A 26,644-nucleotide genomic window follows, 5' to 3' on the forward strand; every position below is an offset into this window, starting at 1 on the left:
GGATCCAGACAAAACCAGATTGAAATCCTAACTCTTTTACTCTTCTCTTTAGACAAATCATGCCACATTTTTAAGCCTCAGCTCTCCCACCTGCAAAATGGACGTAAAAATAGTAACTTCCTCTGAGATATGAGGCAAACTATATAAAGCCCTTAGCATAGAGCTAACATATAAAAATAGTATTATTATTGTTATTATTGTCGTTCCAAAGGGCTCGTGCAAGGCAGTTCCGAGGGTACCAGTGCTGTGTTTCCTAGAAGTCACTCTGGTTGAATCCCCAGACATTCAGAAGTCTTTGTCCTAGTTGTGATGGAGGTGCAGTCTGGGGCTGTGAGGGCAGATACAGGGCCAGGGCGAAATGTTGAGGTCTCTTTCTTCTCCAAATTTGACCACAAATTAAGACATCAGCAGTAATTCATTTTCGGGCACTATTGACTAGTTTGCACAATCTCCTTACAGTACTGGCTTTCTGAAGGTAAGGATCCCAGTTGCCGTAACAGTTAGAGCATCTGTGAGATGGCAGTCTAGTGTTTAAGCCTATGTCACTTTAGCCAGTTGGGTAAAGCAAGGTCTCTGCCAAATATCTTCCTTTTCTTATCTTCCATTTGCTAATTTGGTCACAAGTAGACAAATCAACTCCTACTCCTGAATTGTTTCAGATTTTTTTTATTTCATCTCTCAGTTGCACTATAATTTCCCTTAAGGGAAGGAGTAGTTGCTATACATCATTTATGGCCTCCACAGTATCTAGCCATGTTTAATAATCTTCTCTTGGTTACATTGCCCAGGGTTTGACTCTTGAGATCTTACGATACTTGGCTCTAAGACACCAAGACCGAAGTTCCTGTTGTGACTCAGCAGTAACGAACACAACTAGTATCCATGAGGATGCGGGTTCGATTCCTGGTCCTGCTCAGTGGGTTGCCATGAACTTCGGTGTAGGTCGAAGACTCGGCTTGGATCCCTCATTGCTGTGGCTGTGGTGTAGGCCGGCAGCTGCAGCTCTGATTCAACCCCTAGCCTGAGAACTTCCATATGCCACACATGAAGCCCTAAGAAGAAAAAAAGAAAAAAGACACCAAGATCCTAGGCTATGGCTGTTGGCATGACTGACGCCATCTTGGGCCCTTTCTGTTTCTCCTGTCCTTCGGCTGACCCTGCCCAAGACTGTCATGTGCAGTAAATCGCTTCTCTGTGGTCAAGGGCTTTGTAGTCAAAATATATTGTTTAACAATCATCAGGACCAGGTGGCCTCTATGCTCTGTTGGTCCCCGAACAATGATAGAAACCTTTTCCGACGTATTCCTGGCGCCCATGAGACCAGTGACCTATTCATGAATCTTGACTTAGGAATGCATGTCCTGCTTCCAAGCACCCACCTCATAACCTAGGTTAACCACAAAATAAACCACATGCCCCCTCGGCGGTGTAGAGTGCCACTGCGAATGCCTCTGGATGGTTGTCGGCTGGATCCCGATCTCACCCCATGAGTAAGTCACCCTATAATACACTGATCCATTGATTGTATGGAACTGCCTGCCTCTTTCTTCAGTCTCAAGATACCCTCTCAGTTCAGTGGGCACTTTTCCTTTCCTCCGTCCTTCAATACCTATCGACACCACAAAATTCTCTGAGTATGATGTTTGACTCTCTGCTGACATATGACCTAAGAGAGAAGTCTAATCAGGTAAGCTAAGGAAGCAATAACCTTTAAACTCTTTTGAAAAACCGACTTTGAAAATTAGTTGGAAAAAAAATTCCCCATTGGGAATTGTCCCCACCACTCTTCTAGACATTGAAAACAATAGAACTATTTACCCTGTAAATTTGGGTCATTTTTAATTAAAAAAAATTTGCATTTAACCATTGATTCATTTAAATCAATACTGTTTATAATGATGAAGCAGATACTTGCTTTGCATATTAAGCAATTTTGTGAGTGAAGGGCAAGCAGCTGAAAAGAGCCAGAAGACTGGTAGCTTCATCTATTAAACCTGACCTTCTTAGGCAGATTTCTAATTTTGCTACTTGTGACACATGGTGTTTTAAGGGGAAAAAATAATAATTTCCAGTTTCATTATGTTTGAATGACTTCTGATTCTAACCCTCCATTCCTCTACTCCTAGATTTGCTATAAGCATTAATTCATTCGCCTTCTTACATATATAAAAGTTGACTTAAAGCCTGTGCTATACATAGTTATTTATTGGTAGACCACCTGTAAGAGTTTTATTTTGTGCAGATATATTTTTTTAAATGAGTTTCATGTTAAAAACTTAGTTGCTGAGTCATCTGGGAAAATTACTTATCTCGTTTGAGCTTCTTTTTCCTCTCTCTAAGCGGGGAGAGGGAGGCAATATTTCCCATCTTTCAGGGCTTCTGTGGTGGAGAATAATAAACACCACTTCTCACTGTGGGCCTGGCATTTAGCAGGCCTTTATGAAGGCCAGTATAAACACTATATTTATACTATATTATATTAATACTGTATTTATAAATAAAATATATACCATATATACTTTACAATTTATAAAAGGTAAAAAGTATGTGTTTCTATTTTCTGTTTACTCTGATCCCTACTATAAAAGGATTCCTCTCCCTGGAATCTATTCACAAAAACCAGTGGTCCTATAAGCAATCCCTGGATCATTCAAGAGGCTATTATAAGTGTTCAGGGTTCTACCTTTTATACGTTACCACTCAATAATACCTGCCAGGGCAAACTCATAATCTTTACACATTAACCTTCATATCATAAAAAATAAGGAGGATTTCCCGTTGTGGCTCAGTGGGTTAATGACCTGACATAGTGTACATAAGGATACGGGTTCAGTCCCTAGCCTCGCTCAATGGGTTAAGGATCTGGTGTTGCTATGACTGTGGCGTAGGCTGGCATCTGCAGCTCCAATTCCACCCCTGGCCCTTCCATCCGCCGCAGGTGCGGCCCTAAAAATAAAATAAATAAATAAATGACAGAGTAAATAAATAAATAAATAAAATTTAAAATACGGCTTAAGGGGCTGGCTCAGGGGCAAGGAGGGATGAGAGAACTGTGAAAAGAATTTCAGTGCTCTCTTTAAAAAATATTATTCTAATGTGCTGAAAAAACAAAGAAGTTTGTTCTCTGCAGTTGAAATCTATATTCAAGTATCTCTGAAATACACCCTCACTTTACTGTGATCTAATCAAATTTGAAAGCCCCAAAGCTCATTGTTACGAACCAGATCTCTTGTCACTGCTTTCAAGCCAAAAATAGTTTCTAAAGCATGAAAGAATCAGAGATCTAGTCACCTCAAAGTAATTATTCTATATATTATAATTTGGAAAAATATACATCATTAATTACAGCCAAAAGCTACTCTGGACCTTATTTAGTATCAGAGCATCAAACTCTGTTGTTTTTCCAACATATTAGGATTTTTTTAAGCCAGCACTAATGCTTCTTTTTATTAATAAGTCCATTAGCAGGTAATAATAATGTATTTTGACATAGCCCCAAACACAAAATTTGCCGTGGTCCCATTTTTTGGATGTGTTTCAACAAAATAGGCAGAATCATAATTATCTGGAAATTTTAAAAGGTATCTGACAAGTAGGCTTTACCCTCGACGGCCTGAACCAGAATATCTGTTTGGGGAGTATACAGAGGGAAGCTGCCAGAAACACTTTTTTTTTCTTTTTAGAGCTGATCCCGAGGCATATGGAACTTCCCAGTCTAGGGGTCAAATCAGAGCTGAAGCTGCCGGCCTACATATGCCACAGCCACAGCCATGCCAGATCTGAGCCATACCACATCTGTGACCTATGGCTCCGCCTGAGGCAACGATGGATCCTTAACTCATTGAGTGAGGCCAGGGATCGAACCTGTGTCCTCACGGATAATGGTCGGGTTCGTTAGCCCTGAGCCACAAGGGGAAGTCCTAGAAACACTTGTTTATCTAACTTTTCCTTTGATCCCAGGGACAAACCTGGGTTTCAACCTATTCCTAGATTACTTGGTAAACCAGATGACAGATGACACTAAAAGGTGACAATAATTGAGCAGCAGTTGTGGCGAAGGAAAAAGCCAGCCATATGGCAGGTTGTTTGGGCTGTATCTTGTTTTAATGGTGCTTAGCGGGATGGTCTAAATCAAATGTCTTTTTACAATTTAGACTCATATGTGTCTTCTTGTCCTTTTTGTGTTTCCACCCCCATCCCTTCTGATTAACATTTCATAAAAATGTTTATTGAGAAAAATGGAAAAAAAAATGTATTCTGGGCAAATAATTCCAACAATTAAAGCTAAAAATCAATATACTTAAATCTCTCTGGGCCAAATAGTGAGGACTCATGCAGAAGTCAACTATAAATCAGAAAATGTTTTAGGCCATTCATTCAGATTATAAATCATAAAAGTGTGTTTAAAAAATATAACTCACGGAGTTCCCATCGTGGCTCAGGGGTAACGAACCCAACTAGTATCCATAAGGACTTGGGTTCAGTCCCTGGCCGCACTCACTGGGTTAAGGATCCAGGATTGCCGTGAGCTGTGGTGTAGGTTGCAGCCGAGGCTTGAATCCTGCGCTGCTGTGGCACAGGCTGGCAGGTGCAACTCTGTTTCAACCTCTAGCTTGGGAACTTCCATATGCTGTGGATTTGACCCTAAAAAAAAAAAAAAAAAAAAAAAGGTAACTCATGATTAACTAGAGGAAGTCTATTATCATAAACATAATATCTTCTAATTGTAGTGAAAATATACTCTCGCTACAGGAAAATTTCACATCTATGATCTTTGCTCGACTTTCCCAATGTGTATCCAACCTCTCTTATAACTGCATAATAAAAATATGCAGTTTTTAGGAGTTCTTGCTGTGGTGCAGTGGGTTAATGATCTGGCTTGTCTCTGAGGCAGCGTTGGTTCCATCCCTGGTCAGACGCAGTGGGTTAAAGATCTGGTGCCGCCTGCATCAGAATTCGATCCCTGGCTAGGGAACTTCCATATGCCACAGAGTAGCCAGAAAGGAAAAAAGAAAAAAAGAAAAGAAAAGAAAAAAAAATACTAAGTAGTTTAAAATAATAACCTAGTTACATAAATTCAGACTATCACTTGGAAGGAAAATTACATAAAAGTTTTGAGTGGGACAAATTTGTAAAGTACAAATTAGTTCTGTTCCTATATTTAAAATACACGTGACTACTGGCTTCTATCCCCCCACCAAAAATACACATAAGAACTTAAATTTCCACATCATAACATTCAGATCTATGCTTTTTCATCACCCAGCCTTCCTATTCCTGTTCAAAATGCAGCTTTGCGTTGCAGTACTCAGGATTTTGTTTTGTTTTGGTTGTACGTTAGTTTTGACCTCAGCTCAACCTATCCTTTAACCAAGCATCTGTATCAGGACCAGCCAAGGTCAGGTCTTACAAACTCCCCATGCCTCGCACTGCCCACGTTTCCTTGCCAAAGTGTTTCCTGGGATCAAGGGTTTGAGGGCTTAAGGATCTTAACAGTTCCTGTCCAGGAGTTCCCGTCGTGGCGCAAACGAATCTGACTAGGAACCACGAGGTTGTAGGTTTGATCCCTGGCCTTGCTCAGTGGTGTTGCCACGAGCTGTGGTGTAGGTTGCAGACTTGGCTCAGATCCCGTGTTACTGTGGCTGTGGCGTAGGCCAGTGGCTGCGGCTCCGACTGGACCCCTAGCCTGGGAACCTCCACATGCCCCGGGAGCGGCCCTAGAAAAGGCTACAAAAAAAAAAAAAAAGAGTTCCTGTCCAGCAAAGGCTCAATTCAGAGATTTTCGGCAGCCTCCCTGCTAACTGATGTGCAGCTTTTACACTCCTGCGCCAGGATGAACACAGCCCTTGAGGCAGCAGTCCTTCCCATCTCTGGAGGGTGTCAGTGGTTCTAGAGTTTGTCCTTGTGTCCCGATCCCCTGTGTGACCCCCGAACAAATTACAGTGTTTCCGAGTCTGAGCTTCTCCAAGTACAAAGAAGGAGTGATGATTTCAAAGGTCGCACACATCACGAAATTCCTCCTAATTACTTAGACGGCAGGAACTGGAATACAATGTTTTTCAGTAATATCTTTAAGGCCAAAGGATCTTATCTAACAGGTGAGGTCTGTGTTTAAAAGGCAGAGGCAGTCATTTTTTAACAGCATGCAATAAGGAATTTTCAGTGCTAGTGAGCCCTGGCTCACGTCCTAGTCCCCACGCACACATCCTGACCGCTCACCTACTCCTTAACCCCCAGCTGACCAGTGTCTGCCCCTGGGAACCTGGCTTGGCACCTGTATCCACCAAGGATCCACCCTCCCCTCAAACCACCAATGCCAAAGTCAGACTTCCCCCACATCTTATGCTCAAGTTCTCCAAATAATTATTCCTATTGCCTACTTCCATCTTTTAAAAATCCTCTTCGCTTTTGGCCCCAGTGACAACACATCCCTGAGTCACTTTTGCCACTTCCTGACTATTCTGTTTTATTCTTTGGCTCCTTCTCCATCCCCATCATTAAAAACCATTTTTTGACTCTTGAATCTTCACCGGGAAGAATCCTGAACCTGAACTCTCTTTGAATCCCCATCACTGATTCACTGTTTGGCCTCTCTAGGCTTCACTCGTCCCTGAGAAAGGGAAAGAGCTGGACTGGAGAGTCCAAAACACCTATCGGAGCTACACAGTGTGACGCTAGTCTGTCCTAACCCCATCCCTGTAACTCCATCGCTAGGTGGTACAGGTCCAGAAAGCCAGTGCAAGTCTGTGATGGAGTGAAGACCACCAGGAAGTCATCACTTCCTATGTGGGAAGGGACCTTAGACATCATATAATCTGAAATTTTCATTTCACACCTGCGGAAGCCTAGGGCCAGAGCGGGTACTGGATTATCTCACAGCAGGGATGGGAATAAGGAGGAAGTCTCTGGGGCTCTCCCATGTTCCCAAATCCGAGCTTAGGGGGTCTTCCAAATCTGGCTGAAGTGCACCATGGGATCAGAGTAAAATGTGATAGAGAAGGTACAAATTCAGTAGAACACTTTAGAGCCTTCTTCCCCCTTTTAAAAAATTAACTCTGGGAGTTCCCAGGTGGCTCAGTGGGTTAAGGATCCAGTGTTATCACTGCTGGGGCTCAGGTCACTACTGTGGCATGGCCCAGGAACTTCTACATGCGGTGGGTACAGCCACAAACAATAATAACCAAAAAACCCCTCTGTATTGTTAAGTCCAAGAAATTTGCAGAGATATTTGCCACAGGGGCTGTTTAACACCAAGTAGCACAGTCTGATCACATAAAACAACTCAGATTTATGTTTGTAAACAGCCAAATAAAATAGACCATCAAGTCTCCAAACACATGTATTTACAGTAATTCAAATGTCCAAAGCACAGTACAGTAGGATTGCTTTAATAGTTGATATAATTTAGGATTTACACACACACAAGCATATAAACGAATATTAAGTCTGCTAGAACAAAGGTCTGAGAAGGCACTCAGACATTTTGGTAGTGACATCTACATAATTTGTGGCAACAAATAAGGATGGCTTTAAACTTTCACTAAGATCTTTTGTACAAGGATACGAAATGTACAGAACGGAAAGAAGACAGTCAAAAGTACCTTTATCGTACTATTTACCTAACACCATATGGGACGGGGCATTGCTCAGGAAATTTGATCAGGGTAGTCCGTTTACACGGTCTGCAATGATGACACGAACTGGATTCTTCCCCAATCTAACTTTACTTTGTGCTTTAAAGATAACTGCTGCTTGGTTCTTCCCCCTTCATGTTTGAAAAATGAAATAGGACACAATGCTTGTCTTTAAAGTAACTCAACTTTGGTCCCAGTAAGTTAGTATAGTCTCTTTTTCAGGAATCCTAATATGAGAAATTAATTTTTTTCTTTCAACACGCCTGAGTGAAAAGACAACGTCAGTCATGTCACCTCCAGGCCGGCTTTGAAATTATCAGTGGTGCTAAGGACTAAGATGCTACCTAGAACTTGAACTCTGAAAAACAACCCTGTCTTTCTCCGGCACGAATCTAAGTGCTTTACCACATTTCCTGTTAACCAGTGATTTCATTCTTAAAATCCATCTGACTGTATTTCAAAAATACAGAACCACCTGTTTCTGCCCTGCTGTATATTTGTTTTGCAGACCACACACAAAAGTTGAATATGAAGAGAGTCAATCACTGCAGCATACAAATACAGGCACAAAATTAAGTGGACGCCACAAAGGGTGTGTCTGAAAACACTGAATTGACGGAATCTGAGTCAGATTTCACCCTGGAGGACTTTAAGATGCCCTCCGCTATAACCGTTTCACTGGGAAAGAGCCTGACTTTCCCATTCTGCCCTGCTGCAGTATCCTTCAGGGGTTCCAAAAACACCACTCTTTTACCAGCACTTGCCTTCCGTTCATCAGCCGGGGCATCGCTGTCGGGGCCGGGCGCGAGAATAGACGCCTGGACACTGCTTTGGTTTAGCATATGTTTTTGTCTCTTGGGTTTACACTTGCACGGGCACGGTGTCAGATAGAGGTACAGAAGTACTAAAACAATGCTGGCCACGCAGGCTGCCAGGGTGGTGAAAGCTGTGTTAAACGCCTCGTGGGCATGGGATCTGTTCATGGTGAAGTTGCTCACATTGATGGTGACGTCCACAGTTTCATTTAACAGCCGCTGCCGATTCATGGCAATACAGGAATACACGCCGGCGTCCTCAAACCGAGGACTCTCTATAACCAGACTCCCATTGGGAAACACGTGAAAGTTTTTCATCTCTTTCTCGGGCTCCAGCACTCTGTTATCCGGACCGACCCACATGAAATCAGTATTGGAGTTCCCAGTCTTGCTGTCACAGTGAACAATTAGCCTTTCCCCCACTTGAGCCTCATGAATAAAGCCAAGTGCACGGAAGGAACCATTGACGATACTGTCAGAGCAATTCAGAAAGCTATCCTGGAGCAGAAGCACCTGATGGAAGTGCCTGGTGTCAGACCACAGGCGACAGGTATAATCATTCTTAAAATCCATCACTGAGCTAAAGTGCCTACGATACCAAAAGATCAGCAATGAGTAAAGAGAACAGTCACAGACAAATGGGTTCCCATGAAGGTAGATGCCTCTCAGCTGCTTTCCTGGCACTAAATTTATATGATGCATTGGCAAGGAGGAGATCCGGTTATAAGAAACATCTAGAAACATCAGTTCTGCCAGCTTGAACCTTCCGAGGTACAAGTCCATGGGAAACTGCATGAGGAAGTTTCCACTTAAGTAGAGTTTTTGCAAGTGGGGGAGCCCTCCAAATGCTGAAGGATCAAGATAGGAAATGTGATTATTGTAAAGCAGGAGCACTTCCAGAACCTTCAACTCCTGGAACACGGCACTCTTCACGGTCTTTAGCTTGTTGGATGATAAGTCAAGACACTTCAGATTTGGAGTTGTGGAGAAACTGTCCGTGGAAATGCTCGTGATGTTATTATGACGAATAATGAGGGTGTTCAACTTTACAAAGGAAACCGGCAGCCACTCAGAATCCAGAAGCCCGATTCTGTTGTAACTCAGATCCAGCCTCTTAATCAGCCTGAAAAGGTTCCCAGGCACCTTGGACAGGTTTTTGTTGGTGCAGCTCACGATGTCAGTGGCACAGATACAAGCGGTGGGGCACACCCCGGAGGTGCCACGACTCACAGTCACCGTGATCACCAACAAACACAGCAGTTCCCTGCAGCCCGGTCTGACAACTCTAGGCAGGGTGGGCAGTGCGCGTAAACGTAAAGACATGGTCGCCTCTAAGTCTCTTCTGGGCGCCTTTGCCACCAGCTCAGCCTCCCACCAGTCAACCTGGTAAACAATCAATATTTAAAGAGGAGTAAAAAAGCAAAGTTAACTACCCCTAGTTAACCCTTAAGAGTAATAGCTAGCTTTCTTTCCCATAACTTTTGAAATCGAGGGTTTTTTATTTTTTTTCCCCACTGGGGAGCCTATGTGTCCTCTTTACTGTTGGATGCATTCTATCAACACAACCGTATCAATATCTGAAACAATTTCTTTTAAGGTGCATCATACGTTGTCCCCCCCCTTTTTTAAAAACTCTCTCCAAGAAACACAGAAATACACAAACGCATCTTATAAACAATTATAAGGAAATACTTAGCAAGCAAGCTACCCGTACAGAAAGCAACTCACAGAGCTGGGTAGCCTCAGGGGCACCGGGAATAGGCCGCCCACAGTGGTGTCTTCTGCAGATCTGTGCGTCCGTCTGTCTATGTCTGTCACTCTGGCATCTTAAGAGTTCCTTTCCCTTTTGCTCCCGGCGGGCGGCAGCCTCTCGCTGGCTCGCAACTTTGGAGAGTTTCAAGCAATAGCAGTGGCGGCAGCAACCCCGAGCGCAGGAAACAGCTCGGCCGGCTCCGGTTGGTTCTCCCGAGCTCTCTTCATTGCTCCGCTGAAGGTACCGCCTGGGCACTCGAGCCGTCGCGTGCCCGCGCGCCAGGCGCCCGGCTCCCGGAGCCGGGCCCAAGCGGCGGGGGCGCGAGCAGGGGGTCGGAGCGACCCCGCCTCTCCGTGCTTGGGAGGCTGCAGGGACCCGAGTTCCCCGCGCAGCACTGGCCGGGTTTTATCCCGGCGCGCCTGGGGTCGGGTGCGGGGCGGGAAGACCGGTCCCGCCCCTGCGCGTCCTCCCTCCAGCGGGAACCAGCTCCCTCGCTGCGGACGAGAGCGGGCCGAGCGCGCGACGGGGGGCGCGCGGCGCAGGGAGGGGGCGGCGGCGCAGCCAATCCGAGCGGCGGCTGGTACCCCCCTCGCCCCCACCCGGCGGCACTGCTGCCACCTCTGCCGCGCTCCTTCCCGCGCCCCGGGAGGGTGGCCGCGCAGGCGGGGCAGGGGTCCACACCCGAGGCCAGGGCTGGCGTCCCCCAAGCGGTGGACGCGCTCGCGCGCTTCTGAGGATTGCGTCCGTGCGCCCAGCCCCTATCTGCGGGGTGATGGGGTGGGGGAGGTTAAGGGACACGCCCATCCCGGAAGGGAGAGGTCGCTCCCTAGAAGACCCACTTCGTCCCGACTGTGCAGGTCGCGTCTCTCTCCCAGCCAGTCAGCTGAGCTCCCCGACCTCATACGGCTTTCAGTGGGCAAAGGCCACGGGGGCTCTCACAGCGCTAAGTGCGGTAGGTTTTAAAGGTTTACAAAATAAACACAGAAGCAGCCTCCGTCTCCGCCCACATTCGGGGGTGGAGGTTGAGGGGGAAGGGAAATCGGGCACGTTCCCTCCCATGCAACAGGATCTCTGCTTGGGGGAAGGAAGCGGGAAAGCGCATCGGGGACACTCCGCACCTCCTTGGGAAAGTTCTATCCCTTTGCTAACTCTGGACGCAGCTTCAAGGTGCCCCATTCGCGATGGAGAAGCGCAGGAAAAAAGGGTTGGAGTCGAGGCGAAGATAAGAGTATTAAGCTTAAAGGGGGGGGGGGACCCAGAGCCAGACTTTTTTTTTTTTTTTTTTTTTTTTTTTTATCGTGTTCGCAATGGACAGTGACTGATCCCAGAGAGGGTGTCTGCGCGGAGGTTCTTCATCCCTTCCCTAGAAGCAGGTTAAGAAAGAGGCAAGGCCAGGTGGGCAAGGCCGGGCACAGTTAGGTGGGGGATGTGGAGCTGATGAGCTTTCCGATTAAAAATCCATTTTTGTTTAATTCCGAGATCAGTTTTAACGATGGGATTTGACTGAGCCAAATGGCCCATTTATCCATTATATCCGGCTTAAAAGAGCTATATTACTGCCTTGACAAGAGATGCTAACCAAAGCAGAGGGAGAAAGACATTGAAAAGAGGAGCAAATTGAGAAAAACAATTGAGTAAAATATTACTTTAAAAAAATAGGAATAATGACGAAGACAACTCATTCGCTCCTTCCCCCCATCACTTGAGCAACCTTGAAGTTAATGAGAGTTGGCCCCTGCATTGTCCATGAATGGATTCATGTTGTAGCGTAGATCTGTTAGGCGAAAGTGCCAAATTTAATGCATCATTAATTCAGTCAGGCTTTTTATGGAATGACTGTGCAATAGCACTGGTAAATCAAGATTTTTCAGTTGAGAACAGCTTGATTCAGATTAGTTTCAGTTTCATGAAAAGTTGAAGTTTCTCATAAGAATACAGCCTGAAATGCTTCAGGAAAGCATTGCTTACTGTTCCCAGGGGAGAGGCAGAGGTTGATGTTTTCTAAGTTTTGGGGTTCTCAAAGAAAAAAACTTGGTCTCCAGGCCTTTATTTTTGCGGTTAGAATGATTAACACAGAGAAATAGATTTAAAAGTATTCAGAGGAATACTTTTAAATGACTAATAAATAACTAGGTATTTGTAGTATTTACTAAGTAACTAACGTTCGAAGGAAACCATGCATGTGGCAGAAAGACCTCTATTTAAAACAAAAATAGTCAAAAAAGAAAAGTGACTTTCAAAAATGGAAACAGAAGCTTCTGTAATAAGAGCAGCAGGCACATCATTCCAACATTATGCAAAGATTACACAGCATAAAAAAAATGCACTCAAAATCCACAGGCACATTTATATATCTATTTGAAGACCTAATTTTGAGGATTCTGCTCATTTGCCGAGAGGAAAAGAGTTTTGAAAGGGATGGGTTTCCTTGGCTTGGTGAATAGAGAGCTAATAATCAACCTTAATAGTGGTATAAGTTCCGACCTTACTCTGTGAAGGTAATTTTGCCAGATTCACTCTTTCCACTAGATGGTATGTTCCACAAGGGTGAAATGTTATGATCTGAACGCTGCTCTATTGTTAGCTTCTAGAATCCTGTTAGACACTTCCTTGTCATTGGATGAGTTTTTGATAAATCAAATGATGAATGGGGAACCTATTCCAGGCTTACCCAACCTGAATCGGCTGATTGCCATCCTGCTCTCTGTACCTCAAAAAGCTTGTCTGAAAGACAGAAGAGAGGGAAAGAGGAACCACTTGAAGTGGCTTGAAGGCCACTGCATTATTTCACTTCCTTTCTTTTTTTTTTAATACAACATAATTCTGTTTTTACTCTTTTTTTTAAGATTCAGATTTTTATTTTTTTAAACTTTATTTTAAATGATTTTTTTCCCCATTATAAGCTGGTTTACAGTGTTCTTTCAATTTTCTACTATACAGCAAGATGACCCAGTCATACATACATATATACATTCTTTTTTCTCACATTATCATGCTCCATCCTAAGTGACTAGATATAGTTTCCAGTGCTATACAGCAGGATCTCATTGCTTATCCATCCCAAAGGCAATAGTTTGCATCTATTAACCCCAAATCCCAGTCTATCCCACTTCCTCCCCCTCCCCCTTGGCAACCACAAGACTGTTCTCCAAGTCCATGATTTTGTTTTCTGTAGAAAGGTTCATTTGTGCTGTATTATTAGATTCCAGATATAAGTGATATCATATGGTCTTTCTCTTTATGACTTATTTCACTTAATATGAGAGTCTCTAGTTCTATCCATGTTGCTGCAAATGGCATTATTTTGTTATTTTTTATGGCTGAGTAGTATTCCATTGTGTATATATACCACATCTTCTTAATCCAGTTATCTGTTGACGGACATTTAGGTTGTTTCCATGTCTTGGCTGTTGTGAATAGTGCTGCAATGAACATATGGGTGCATGTATCTTTTTCAAGGAAAATTTTTTTTCTGAATATATGCCCAAGAGTGGGATGGCTGGGTCATATGGTAGTTCTATGTTTAGTTTTCTGAGGTGCCTCCATACGGTCTTCCATAGTGGTTGTTCCAATTTACATTCCCACCAACAGTGCAGGAGGGTTCCCTTTTCGCCACACCTTCTCCAGCGTTTGTTATTTGTAGACTTATAAATGATGGCCATTCTGACTGGTGTGAAGTAGTACCTCATAGTAGTTTTGATTTGCATTTCTCTAATAATCAGTGATGTGGAGCATTTTTTCATGTGCTTTTTGGCCATCCCTGTATCTTCTTTGGAGAAATGTCTATTCAGGTCTTTTGACCATTTTTCCATTGGGTTGTTGGCTTTTTTTGCTGTTGAGTTGTATAAATTGTTTGTATATTTTAGAGATTAAGCCCTTGTCAGTTGCATCATTCGAAACTATTTTTTCCCATTCTGTAAGTTGTCTTTTTGTGGTTTTTTTATGGTTTCTTTTGCTATGCAAAAACTTAGGTTTGATTAGGTCCCATTGGTTTATTTTTGCTTTTATTTCTGTTGCCTTAGAAAACTGACCTGAGAAAACCTTTGTAAGGTTGATATCAGAGAATGTTTTGCCTATGTTCTCTTCCAGGAGTTTGGTGGTGTCTTGCTGGTGTCTTTTCTCATGTTTAAGTCTTTAAGCCATTTTGAGTTTATTTCTGTGCATAGAGTGAGGGTATGTTCAGTTTCATTGATTTACATGCGGCCATCCAGTTTCCCAGCACCACGTGCTGAAAAGACTGTCTTTTCCCCATTTTGTATTCTTGCTTTCGTTGTTGAAGATTAATTGACCATAGGTGTCTGGGTTTATTTCTGGGTTCTCTATTCTGTTCCACTGGTCTGTATGTCTATCTTGGTACCCGAACCACATTGTCTGGATTACTGTGTCTTTGTTACATTGCCTGAAGACTGGGAGAGTTATGCCTCCTGCTTAATTTCTGTTCCTCAGGATTACTTTGGCAATTCTGGGTCTTTTGTGGTTCCATATACATTTTTGGATTGGTTGTTCTAGTTCTGTGAAAAATGTCATGGGTGATTTGACAGGGATTGCATTGAATCTGTAGTTTGCTTGGGTGGTATGGCCATTTTGTACAATATTAATTTTTCCAGCCCAGGAGCATGGAGTATCTTTCCATTTCTTTGAATCCTCTTTAATTTCCTTGATTAATGTTTTATAGTTTTATAGTTTTTTCTATAGTTCTCAGCATATAAGTCTTTCACCTCCTTGGTCAGGTTTATTCCCAGGTATTTCATTTTCATGGGGCGATTTGAAAAGGTATTGTATTTTTGTATTCATTTTCTAACATTTCATTATAAGTATAAAGAAATGCAACCAATTTCTGAATGTTAGTCTTGTGTCCTGCTATTTTGCTGAATTTGTTGATCAGTTCGAGTAGATTTTGTGTGGAGTCCTTAGGGTTTTCTATATACAGTATTATGTCATCTTCATGCAGTGACAATTTTACCTCTTCTCTTCCAGTTTTATTTCTTTTGTTTGTCTGATTGCTGTGGCTAGGACTTCCAATACTACGTTGAATAAAAGTGAAGAGGGTGGGCATCCTTGTCTTGTTCCAGATTTTAGCAAGAAGGCTTTCAGCTTTTCTCCATTGAGTATTATATTTGCTGTGGGTTTGTCATAAATGGCTTTTATTATGTTAAGGTATGTTCCCTCTACACCCACTTTGGTAAGAGTTTTTATCATGAATGGATGTTTTTTTTGGACAACATCCAAAAAAAATGGATACATTTTTGTCAAATGCTTTTTCTGCATCTATTGAGATGATCATGTGGTTTTTGACTTTTCTTTTGTTAATGTGGTGTATGATGTTGATTGATTTGTGTATGTTGTACCGTCCTTGTGAACCAGGGATGATCCCACCTGGTCGTGGTGTATGATCTTTTTTATATGTTGTTGAATTCGACTGGCTAAAATTTTGTTGAGAATTTCACTTCCTTTCTTATTACATTCTCTTCCCTAACCCTTTTTTTCTTCTTTTCTTTTTCTTTCTTTCTTTCTTTCTTTCTTTCTTTCTTTCTTTTCTTTTCTTTGCTTAAATTACTTTGAGTTGTATTGATGTCACTTGTGACTGAAAGAGTCCTAGTATATATAAGGGTGGCAATAATAAATATGTATTGTGCTGTTATTATGCGCCAGACCTGAACTTTGACTTGCCTCATTTCATTGACTTGCCTCATTTCATCTACTGCTCACCCAAACCCTATGACATTGTATAATCTTATAACCCAGCTGGTAAATAACTGTGTTCCAAATTATTTGAAAATGGAATGGGACAAAATTAGCTTGAGGCTCCGTTTGAAGGATTTAGATTAAACAGAAGAGATATGTTTTTGACAGGGTGGTTCCAGCCTAGAATGGGTTGCCAAGACAGATGGTTGAGTTGCCTTCTCAGGAGTTTAAAATAGGACAGATAGATATTTCTCTGGTCTTTTCCACATGGCATACTCTTTTTTTTTTTTCCTTTTTTTTTTTTTTTTTTTTTTGACCATTCAGTAATGACTGCAGCAACAGATGAGACAAAGTGGATTGACATTTGATGTGATTCTGAGTCTGATGTGCTCGGGCAGGTATGGTCCTTTGTGCCTGGCAAGGGTCGAAAGTAACTTCTGCCTGGGGGCAGGGATTTGAGTAGATGAACTCTTAGAACTTCTAGCCTTGTGATTTCCAGGATTTCTCACTTTGCCATCAAAGACTTAAGGAATTAGAGACATGTGATAAGAAATTGTTATAGCATGAGTTTGATGATTTCAAGTTGTTGTTACTAATAATGAACACTTGAATAGCACTTGATAGGCTATGAGGGACTTTCACATTCTGCGTCACATTTGATTCTAGCACATGTTCCATAATCAGGTGTAATTAGGACACCAATCTAAAGTTGCCTCTTTTTTAAAAAAATATTTTATTCAGGTATGATCGATTTACAGTGTTATGTTAATTTCTGCAGTGCAACAAAGTGATGCAATTATACATATACATATACATTCTTTTTCGTATTCTTTTCCACTATGGCTTATCATAGGATATTGAATATAGTTCCCTGTGCTATATAGGAGGACCTTGTGTTTATCCATTCGATTTTTTTTGGGGGGGGCCTCCCCTGCAGCATGTGGGAGTTACTGGACCAGGAATTGAACCCATGCCACAGTAGTGACGATGCTTGCTCCTTAACCACTAGGCCACCAGGGAACGCCTGTTTGTCCATCCTACCTGTTTATCCATCCTGTATTCTGTATATAATAGTTTGCATCTGTGAATCTCAAACTCCCAATCCATTCCTCCCCATGGAGAACCACAAGTGTATTCTCTATGTCTGTGAGTCTGTTTCTGTTTCATAGATCATTTGTGTTGTATTTTAGATTTCACATATAAGTGATATCATACAGTATTTGCCTTTTTTTCTGACTTCACTTAGTATGATAATCTCTGTTTGCATCTATGTTACTGCAAATGGCATTATTTCATTCTTTTTAATGACTGAGTAATAGTCCACTGTGTATATATGCCACATCTACTTTATGCATTCATCCATTGATGGACATTTAGGTTTTGTTTCCATGTCTCAGCTATTAAATAGTGCTGCTATGAACATTGGGGTGCATGGATCTTTTTGAATTATGGTTTTGTCTACATATATGCCCAGGAGTGGGGTTGCTGGATCTATATTTAGTTGTTTGAGGAATCTCCATGCTGTTTTCTGTAGTGGCTGCAGCAATTTTACATTCCCACCAACAGTGTAGAAGGGTACCCTTTTCTCTACACCCTCTCTAGCATTTATTATTTGTAGACTTTTTAATGATGGCCTTTCTGGCCTGTGTGAGGTGGGTACCTCATTATGGTTTTGATTTACATTTCTCTAATCATTTGTGATGTTGAGCATTATTTCATATAAGCTGCTTCTCCCCTTGTTTTTGACTGCCCCTGTGGCATATGGAAGTTCCTGGGTCAGGGATCAAATCAGAGCTGCATTTGGGACCTGCACCACAGCTGGTGCAATACCAGATCCTTAGACTGCTGCACCACAGAGGGAACGCCCAAGCAGCTTCCCCCTTTTTTAACCTGGGAGCACATTGGGTGTTCTTCGGGGACAGCTCAGGAACATCTGGCCCTGTGGGTGCTTGATTGTTGCACACAGAAGCTTTCTGCTGAAAGCCCACTCTGGGGGCAACACTCTTGGTAAGGTTTTTGCAGTGTGACTGGAACCTAGGCTCACAGGAAACACATGACATTGCCCCCTAGCTCTGGAAATGCACCCCACCCTTGCAATAGCCTTTTGATCAGCTCCAGTTGGTTTTTGTAAATTGGCCAAGATTTGTGGTAGAACTAGATTTCGAACCCAATACTAAGTCTCTGGCTGGTGGAGATTCAAGCTCAAGCCCCTGTGCTGTCTGGACTCTAGGAAGCATGTGTCAACTTGTGGCTGGGTTCTCTGGAAGCTCCCTAGGCTAGAAATGAGGCGAGGTAGGGAAGAAAAGGAGGGCGATGGGTCATGCAAGTAAGTACCCACATGCCCTCCCCAGGGAGAGCCCACAGTGGGGCAACTCTTGAAGAAAGTCCCAATCACCCACCTGCTCTTTCTATCTGTTGTCTTTTTAGGGCTGCACCCGTGGCATATGGAGGTTCTCAGGACAAATCAGAGCCACAGCCACAGCAATGCGGGATCCTTACCCCACTGAGTGAGGCCAGGGATCAAACCCACATCCTCATGGTGCTAGTCAGGTTTGTTATCGCTGAGCCACAATGAGAACTCCTCTATCTCTTGTCTTTATGGACATAGACTGGATAGGATCTTTGTTGTTTTTAATTTAGTTGAAATAGAATTCACATAAACAAAATTCATCATTTTGACCATTTTAAAGTATGCAATTCCGTGTTTAATATTGTGCATCACTACTATCTAATTCCGGAATAATTTCATCATCCCCCCCCAAAGAAGCCCTGTACCCATTAAGCAGTCATTTCTATTTCCCCTCCTCCCAGCCCCTAGCAACCACTAATTTGCTTTCTGTCTCTATGGATTTGCCTATTCTGGACATTTCATGTAGGTTCATGGAATTGTACAATATGTGGCCTATTGTGTCTGGCTTCTTTCATTTAGCATAATGTTTTCAAAGTTTGAATGGGGATTTTTGGCTAAAGTTTGAGATCATCCGTTTGAAAATCTTGCGCTGTTGATTTAGTTACCCTTGAGCTTAGGTACGGGACATCTCTCCCCGCCGTTGTCAACCTTGAGGCCTAAAATCCCATTTCCCTAGCATCTTCATTTGTAAAAATATTAAGCCCTGTGTGAGGAAACCTAGCAGTCCTCCGAGCTGAGCAGATCTAAGTTCAGCCTTGGGCAAAAAAAAAAAAAAAAAAAGCTTTTTATCTCTTCGTAAACCTCAAGAATCAATTAAGGATATGACAATTAATGATGTCTTAAATTCCTTTTAACTTCAAAAAGTGAATCTGATATTCTAATGACAATACATCTGCCGTTGCCCAGGCCTCAGGAAGACAGACAATTAGAGCACAGGTTAGGGCAGATCGGGGTTAGTTCCTTCCTCTGGGTCAGTTATCACTGCCCTGGGCAGACACAAGCTTCTCCTCTCGCTCCTGGATGATGTCAGTCTCATTGCTGCTTCGGAAAAAGTCACTTAGGGCAAGTTCTCTATGGTTGAGACATAGCTCTAATTTATTATTTGATCACAGTGGGGCAGCATCATTTCTCAAAGAAAAAAAAGGGTACATCCTTAATATATTAATAAGGATGTGGGTGAATAAAAGAGTATGCGCTCATCATGTATCCTGCTCTATTGTCCTTACAAGTAAGGGGGCAGAGAAGTATCTAGGTACATAGCAGAACATTGCAAAAAAGTGCTACTCCAGTTTTTGTAAAAGAAAATACACATGTGTATGAATTATATGTAGGCAGAGAAGATCCTCTAAAAGAGTAGATGCCTATCATAATGGTGGTTTTAAAATTTTTCTTCTCTTATCTGCATTTTCTATTTTTCTGCAATGCTTTCGTGATAAAAAAAAAAAAAAATCGCAGTGAGAACTTAGCATTTAAAGTGACCGTGACTAAGTCATGTGCATCCATGTTTCTTCTTTATGGGGATTCCTGCTTAAGATGCACAACCGTAGTGTCAGAGAACAAGCCCCCTTCTGGCTTCTCAAGCAGGAAATAACTCTGATTTCCCCTGACTTGATGTACAGTAATCGGTGTCCCCTCTTGGCACACCCGTCTCTTTATTTGTCCATTTATTTCCTGAGCATCTGCTATGTGCCGGATGCGATTCTTCAGGCTGAGAGAGCAACAGCTAAGTGCGCCTGTAGCTCCCAAGTCTTACTAGAGTGAAGCACATAGAGTCACTTACCTCTCGTTCCCACGTCTGCAACTCAGCATCCTTGGTTGGGATCAACTCCCAGCATCTGTGACGCCTTCCCTCCCACAATCCCTTCTTAGACCAGCCTTTGTGAAGGTAGCGTGGTTTCCTGCCCCATACCATTGGCTTTTCAATGAAAATCAAAAATAAAATGAACAACTAAAACCTTTTTTCCCCCAACCCTGAAACTACTAGGTCCTTGTAGAAAAAAAAGGAAGACACAGGAAAAAAAGGGGGGGGCAGAGAATCAGAAAATGCCATTTACGATCTTACTGGTAAATGTATTTCTGCTGAAAGAATAAATCCACTGTGGTGAGGAACCTGAGAAGGTTGCCAAAGGATGGTTTTCCTCACTGTCATAATTATGTAACGAAAGAAACAAGCAGACCTGTTTTTTTTTTTTTTTCTTTTCTTTTTTAATACTCTGAAGCTCTCAGCCTTAGGAATGAAATAAACAGATGAAATTTTGCTTTATAAAATTCAGTCTTAAAGCCATGCATCTAGCATGATGGTTCCTTTTGTGATTTTGGTCATAAGTGATAGATTGCTCTAATGTTCATTTTGCTTATTATTAGCCTGAAGGGATCATCTAATTGAATTCCTAAATGCTGTTATATCTCTCAAGATAATTTTATCCCTCTGAAAAATACGGATAATTTTTAACAAATCCAGTTTGGAGAACTCAAGCGTTCAGACTCCTTTTTTATGTCCTTTTTAAAAAAAAAAAAGATTTCCTGTCAGAATAATTAATTTATCTTCTTTGTAAAGGTGATATCTGATTATTCAGGACTGTCTGATTTGAAGCAATCATTATCTGCTAGCCAACATTTCCACAAAATAGAGCAAAATAAAATTGAGAGAGAGAATAATAAATCCTCTTTATTATACGACCAGCAACTGTTGCAAATACTTATTCAATTATTTTCAGCAAATACAGGCCCTCTGTGGTGGATGCTGCATGAGTAATTGTCTTTGGAACTTTGACCTTTCAGTTTGTGTGAAAAGAAATGTCACATTCACATCAGAGAAGGCAGAAGGACATCTGGAAAGATCCACGAAAGTGGCCTTGATAATAAGACCCAACATTCATTGTCACTGTATATGAGGTTTCTCATTTAATTCTTATAGGGGCCTAAGAGATGGTTGGTGACATCCTCATTTTCTAATGAGGGCAACGGGGCTTAGTTGGTTTATACAACTTGCCCAGGGTTATTGGTAGAACCAGGTCTCCCCTCCAAGTCTGTCTCACTCTGATCTCATGCTCAACCATTAGTCCTAGAGCTTTCCATTAGGGCGTAGAAGGGTTAGCCATATTTTAAATTCCATTCAGCAAATACTGTTAGTCCTGGCCACATTCCCAGAGCCATGATATGGTTGCTCTCCTCTAGGAATTTATAGTGTTGTTAGAATAATTCTAGGATACAAGATGGTATATAATTTCATTTCAAATGGGATATCACCATGAGCCAAAATATTTGCAACAGAAGATACGTACTTTGGGCATTAAAAATTCCAATACAAGCAGAGTTTTAGGTCTTAACTCATTTCTCGTTGACCAAGTGGCTGGCTCAACAGAGTGAAGTGAATTGGATGCAAATAAAAACATCATTTGAGAGAAATCATTTGAAGCGTCAGGGATGAAAATGATCTCTTAGAATTAAACAACAATAATGGCTCGTTTCATCCACGACATCCACCATGGAGAATTATGAGCAAGGGAAAGGAGCATCTCTGGCTTGGCCCATTGCAAAGGGTCTGAAACATCCTCAAGTTGTATGCCATGGCGATGTGTAGAAAAAAGAGAAAAAAAAAAGGCGATGTGGAAAAATTGAGTATTGAACATTGAATGAAAAATCGAATCCCTGATTCTGGGGCCGGAACTTACATTTATTAACCGTGTGATCTTAGGGGAGGGACTCGGTCTTTCGGACGCTCAGCTTTCCCCGTTGTGAAGGGGAAATGCAGTACCCGTGTGTGCTCTATTTGATCTCACAAGGTTGATGGAGATGAGCCACGTGAAAAGTGTTTGGGGAACGATAAAGCTGTAAAAGAGCATTACAGCCGGTCCTGTTCATGTGTTCTTCATCCTTATTGCCCTTGTGCCTTGGACGTGATCTGACACGGCACAGATGTTTAACAAATGTTTATTGAACCTAATGGAACCGAAGCTAGGTTTATGTACAGAATAAACAGAGCTGGAGAGGTGTCTCACTGCAGTGCTGTTTGTACTAATTATGTGGCTCCCCTGAGCTGGGCTGGACCAGAGCACAGCAGGTCCTCAGCCCTGCCTTCCTCTCCGTGGTGCTCTCAGCTGCTGCAGGTGGGGATGAGCCTCCAGTCTGTGTGCCCGGGCTGCCCAAAGCCCCAGGGGACTTGAAGCTGGCAGGTTGTGGGGAACATCCTGGGTGAAGACCTTTAGTTAGGAGAGATGATTGCCAGTCTCTGTACACACTGGCGAGCACCCCATGCAGTTTTGAACTCCAGGGAAAACCAACCTAAAATAATAATAACAATAACAATCACTCTTTTGGGAAAGCAGTTTTGACGCGCTGCTACTTGCCTCTTGCCTCGTGCTCGAAACGCATGGTAGGAAACCAAGGAAGGTTTCCTTGGAAGCTGTTGTGTAGAAGAGGTCAGGTGCCAATCTGTATAATTTGCTGGAGGATGAGTCTTCTCACTGACATTTCCTACCTTCCAGAAACAGCAGGATAATGGGAAGCATGCTATGGTGGTAGCTGTCCACACTTATCTCAAAGTAGAAATTTTCATTTGTTCGGTTACATTTATTAGAACTATTGGACATCTGAAGTCTTCTTTCTTAAATCCCCTCTTGCTGGGAAAGAACTGAAAAACTTGGTTCTGTTTTCCTAAGCAGTATAGCACTGACCCAAATGTGTTTGCTTGTTTGTAGGGTGTGCCTGGGGCGGGGGGAAGCTTGGTGGTGGGCTTCCCAGACAGATACACTCTCGTGATAACATCAACAGGACGGCAGGTTTGAGCTTGGTATTTTTGGTGTCACAGAGTTAATTTAATGTGTGGAGAATGATTTATAATCTATACCAGAAGAATACCTGCCTATGAATTTAAAGCAAAAATCAAGTGGATCCGAACTTGATATGGTCCTAAATCATATCTCTGCCTATAAGAAGGTTTTGGGAAGCCAAGTTTATAATCACAAACAGAGTTGCTGAGTGTGAAAGAACAGAGGAGTAAGTGTGATGGGTTTAAAGTTTAGTGGTATTAAGCTGTGATAGCATGACAAATCCATTGCCACAAGAGAGGTATGTCTGCCAACAAGACCATATATTCAGGTTGGCTGGACATGGCACTGTCATCCTTGGGCAGAAGGTGCCAAGCAGTTAATCAGTGAAATCTTAAGTGATACAAGAAATACAGTGGCATCATGATTCTGCCCCCATCGTAAAATTACTCTTTCTATTAAAGGCAGTCTCTCCCTCTTTCTTCGCCAGTATGATAGCAGAGGTAGCAAAGGCAGAACAACAGCATAACCAAAGTAGGATGGTGATGATGCAGGAGAGAGGCAGGTAGATGAACAACACAGAACTGTTATCAGAAAGAGTTCTCAGAAAGCTGCAGAGCTATCTGGACAGAAAAGTCAGTCTCCAGAAATAATCCTGAGAAGCAGGCATCTTGCAGAGCCTCAATAAAACATAATGATAAATGTGTATATTGAAAGTGAACCAGATCATTACATAAGGCCAAATTGAATTCTGTCTGACTATTTTGGTGAAAAAAAAAAAGTTCCAGCAAAGACAGTCATGAAATAAGAATCACATGGCGTGTAAACCAACTGTAATGGAAAAAATAAAAATCATTAAAAAAAAAAAAGAAAAGTATCACGTAGTAGCATGTAAAGAAGAAGATGAACAGAACAAGGGCGAAGTCCTCCAACTCAAGGAACAGAACGTGGACGAGCACCCACTAGGTCCTGTGTTCCCTTCCTAACTAACCCCCAGTGGTGTCCACTCTCCTGACTTCTGGATTAGTTCTACCTGTTTTGATACATTATACACATGAAGTATATGCTCTTCCTGTCTGGCTTCAATTGCTCAACTCCATGATTGAGTATTTCACCCGTATTTTTGCATGTAGTTATAGATTATGCTCACGGCTATATAGTATTCCCACTGTGTGACTATGTCACAATTTATTTGACCATTTTATTTTTGATGGACCTATGGGTGGTTTCCAATTTTTGTCTGAGTACTGTTGCTTTGAACATTCTAATACGTGTCTTTGGATAAACATCTGCACAAATTTCTATTGGTTATAACCTGGAAATGTGTTTTCTGAATCACAAGTTATGCACATATATCAATTTAGTAGGAACTGCCGATTTTCCAAAGTGGTTGAACTGATGTGTTCTGCCACAAGCACTGTGTGAGAATTCCTGTTCCTCTACATCCCTGTCAGCACTTATTATTCTGCATCGCAGCCATTTTGGTAGATAGGTCATGGTATTTCATTGTGCTTTTAATGTGCATTTCCCTGGTGACTAATAAACTTGGGCAGTTTTTCATGTTGATTGGCCATTTATCTATTTTCTTTTGCCCATTTTGCTGTTGAACTGTTCATGCTTTTCTTATTGGTTTGTAGAAGGGTTTTTTGTTTGTTTGTTTTTGCTTTTTAGGGCCAAACCCATGGTGCTTGGATGTTCCCAGGCCAGGGGTTGAATCACAGCTATAGCTGCCCGTCTATACCACAGACACAGCCATGTGGGATTTGAGACCCATCTGCAACCTACACCTCAGCTCAGGCAATGCCAGATTCTCCACCCCACTGAGCAAGACCAGGGATCAAACCCAAGTCCTCATGGATACTAGTCGGGTTCATTATTGCTGAGCCACAACAGGAACTCCTAGAAGCTTTTTAAAAAATCCTGTATCTGTGGGGTTTTTTTTTTATCATATATAATATATAAGTGTGTATAAATATATGTTTAATATTTTATCCCACCCTACAGGTTGCTATTTAATTCACTTTTGGTGAACAGAAGTTCTTAGTTTTAATGTGGTCAAGTTCTTTTTTATTTCCTACTTTATTTTATTTTTAATTGACCTGTAGTTAGTTTACAATATTGAGTTACTTTCAGATGTACAGCAGAGTGGTTCAGTTATACACACATACACACATCTTTTGCAAATAATCTTTTCTATTGCAGATTATTACAATATATTTTAGATATTGTAATATACTTTACTAAGATACTTTAGTTAGTATATTTCCCTGTGCTATACAGTAGGTCCTTGTTGTTTACCTATTTTATATATGGTAGTGTGTATATGTTAATCCCAAACTCCTAATTTATTCCCCCCCCACCACCAGTATCCCTTTGGTAACCATAAAGTTGTTTCTACATCTGGAGTCTGTTTCTATTTCATAGAAAAGTTCATTTGTGTCATATTTTTGATTCTACAGATGGGTGATATCACAGTATTTATCTTTGACTTAATTCATTTAGGATGACAATCTCTAGGTCCATCCATGTTGCTGCAAATGGCATTATTTCATTCTTTTTATGGCTGGGTAATACTCCATTGTGTATGTTTATCACATCTTCTTTATCCACTTATCTGTCAGTAGACATTTAGGTTGCTTCCATATCTTGGCTTTGTAAATCATGCTGCTGTGAACATTGGGGTGCATGGATCTTTTTGAATTGCAGTTTTCTCTAGGTATGTGCCCATGAGTGGGGCCTCTGGATCATATGATAACTCTCTTTTTAGTTTTATAAGGAGCCTCCATACTGTTTTCCATAGTGGCTGCACCAATTTATATTCCCACCAACAGTGAAGGAGGGATTCTTTCTCTCCACACCCTCTCCAGCATTTATTATTTGTAGACTTTTTGATGATGGCCATTCGGACTGGTGTGAGGTGATACCTCATTATAATTCTGATTTGCATTTTTCTAATAATTAGTGATATTGAACATCTTTTCATGTGCCCATTGCCCCCATGTATGTCTTCGTTGGAGAAATATCTATGTAGGTCTTTTGCCCATTTTTTTCATTGGGTTGTTTGGGTTTTTTTTTTTTTTTTGATATTAAGCTGTATGAGCTGTTTGTATATTTTGGAAATTAATTCCTTGTCTATAGCATCACTTGTAAATATTTTCTTCCAGTCTGTAGGTTGTGTTTTCATTCTGTTTGTGGTTTATTTTGCTGTGCAGAAGGTCTTAAGTTTAATTAGATCTCATTTGTTTATTTTTGCTTTTATTTCCATTATTTTAGGAGAAGGATCCAAAAAAAAAATATTGCTGCAATTTATGTCAAAGTGTTCTGCCTATGTTTTCCTGGTGGTTTTATAGTATCCAGTCTTACATTTAGAATTTTAATCCATTTTGAGTTTATTTTTGTATATGGTATTAGAGAATGTCCTAATTTCATTCCTTCACAGGTAACTGTCCAGTTTTCCTTGGACTGTCATTTTGCCTTTGTATATCCTTTCCTTCTTTGTTATAAATTAATTTACCATGAGTGCATGGGCTTATTTCTGGGCTTTCTGTCCTGATCCACTGATTAACATTTGTTTTTGT

The 26,644-nt window shown here is 41.7% G+C and overlaps 1 protein-coding gene and 1 long non-coding RNA gene across 3 annotated transcripts in view; one reads left to right on the top strand and one right to left on the bottom strand.

The window, feature by feature from the left end:
• Positions 1,409-26,644, top strand: part of LOC100626841 (uncharacterized) — a 133,679-nt gene continuing 108,443 nt past the window's right edge. The window contains 1 exon segment of one of the 2 annotated variants that reach the window (NR_045016.1): positions 1,409-1,490. This is a non-coding gene — a long non-coding RNA (uncharacterized LOC100626841). 2 annotated transcript variants of the gene reach the window in all.
• Positions 7,324-10,928, bottom strand: AMIGO2 (adhesion molecule with Ig like domain 2). The gene is made up of 2 exons (XM_005664161.3): positions 10,178-10,928; positions 7,324-9,832 (listed from the first exon to the last, which is right to left on the bottom strand). Exon 2 carries the CDS (start codon positions 9,770-9,772, stop codon positions 8,207-8,209), a length of 1,566 nt encoding a protein of 521 aa, XP_005664218.2. The 5' UTR covers positions 9,773-9,832; positions 10,178-10,928; the 3' UTR covers positions 7,324-8,206.

This window comes from Sus scrofa, chromosome 5, assembly GCF_000003025.6.
Source record: "Sus scrofa isolate TJ Tabasco breed Duroc chromosome 5, Sscrofa11.1, whole genome shotgun sequence".
NCBI classification, from domain to species: Eukaryota; Metazoa; Chordata; class Mammalia; order Artiodactyla; family Suidae; genus Sus; species Sus scrofa.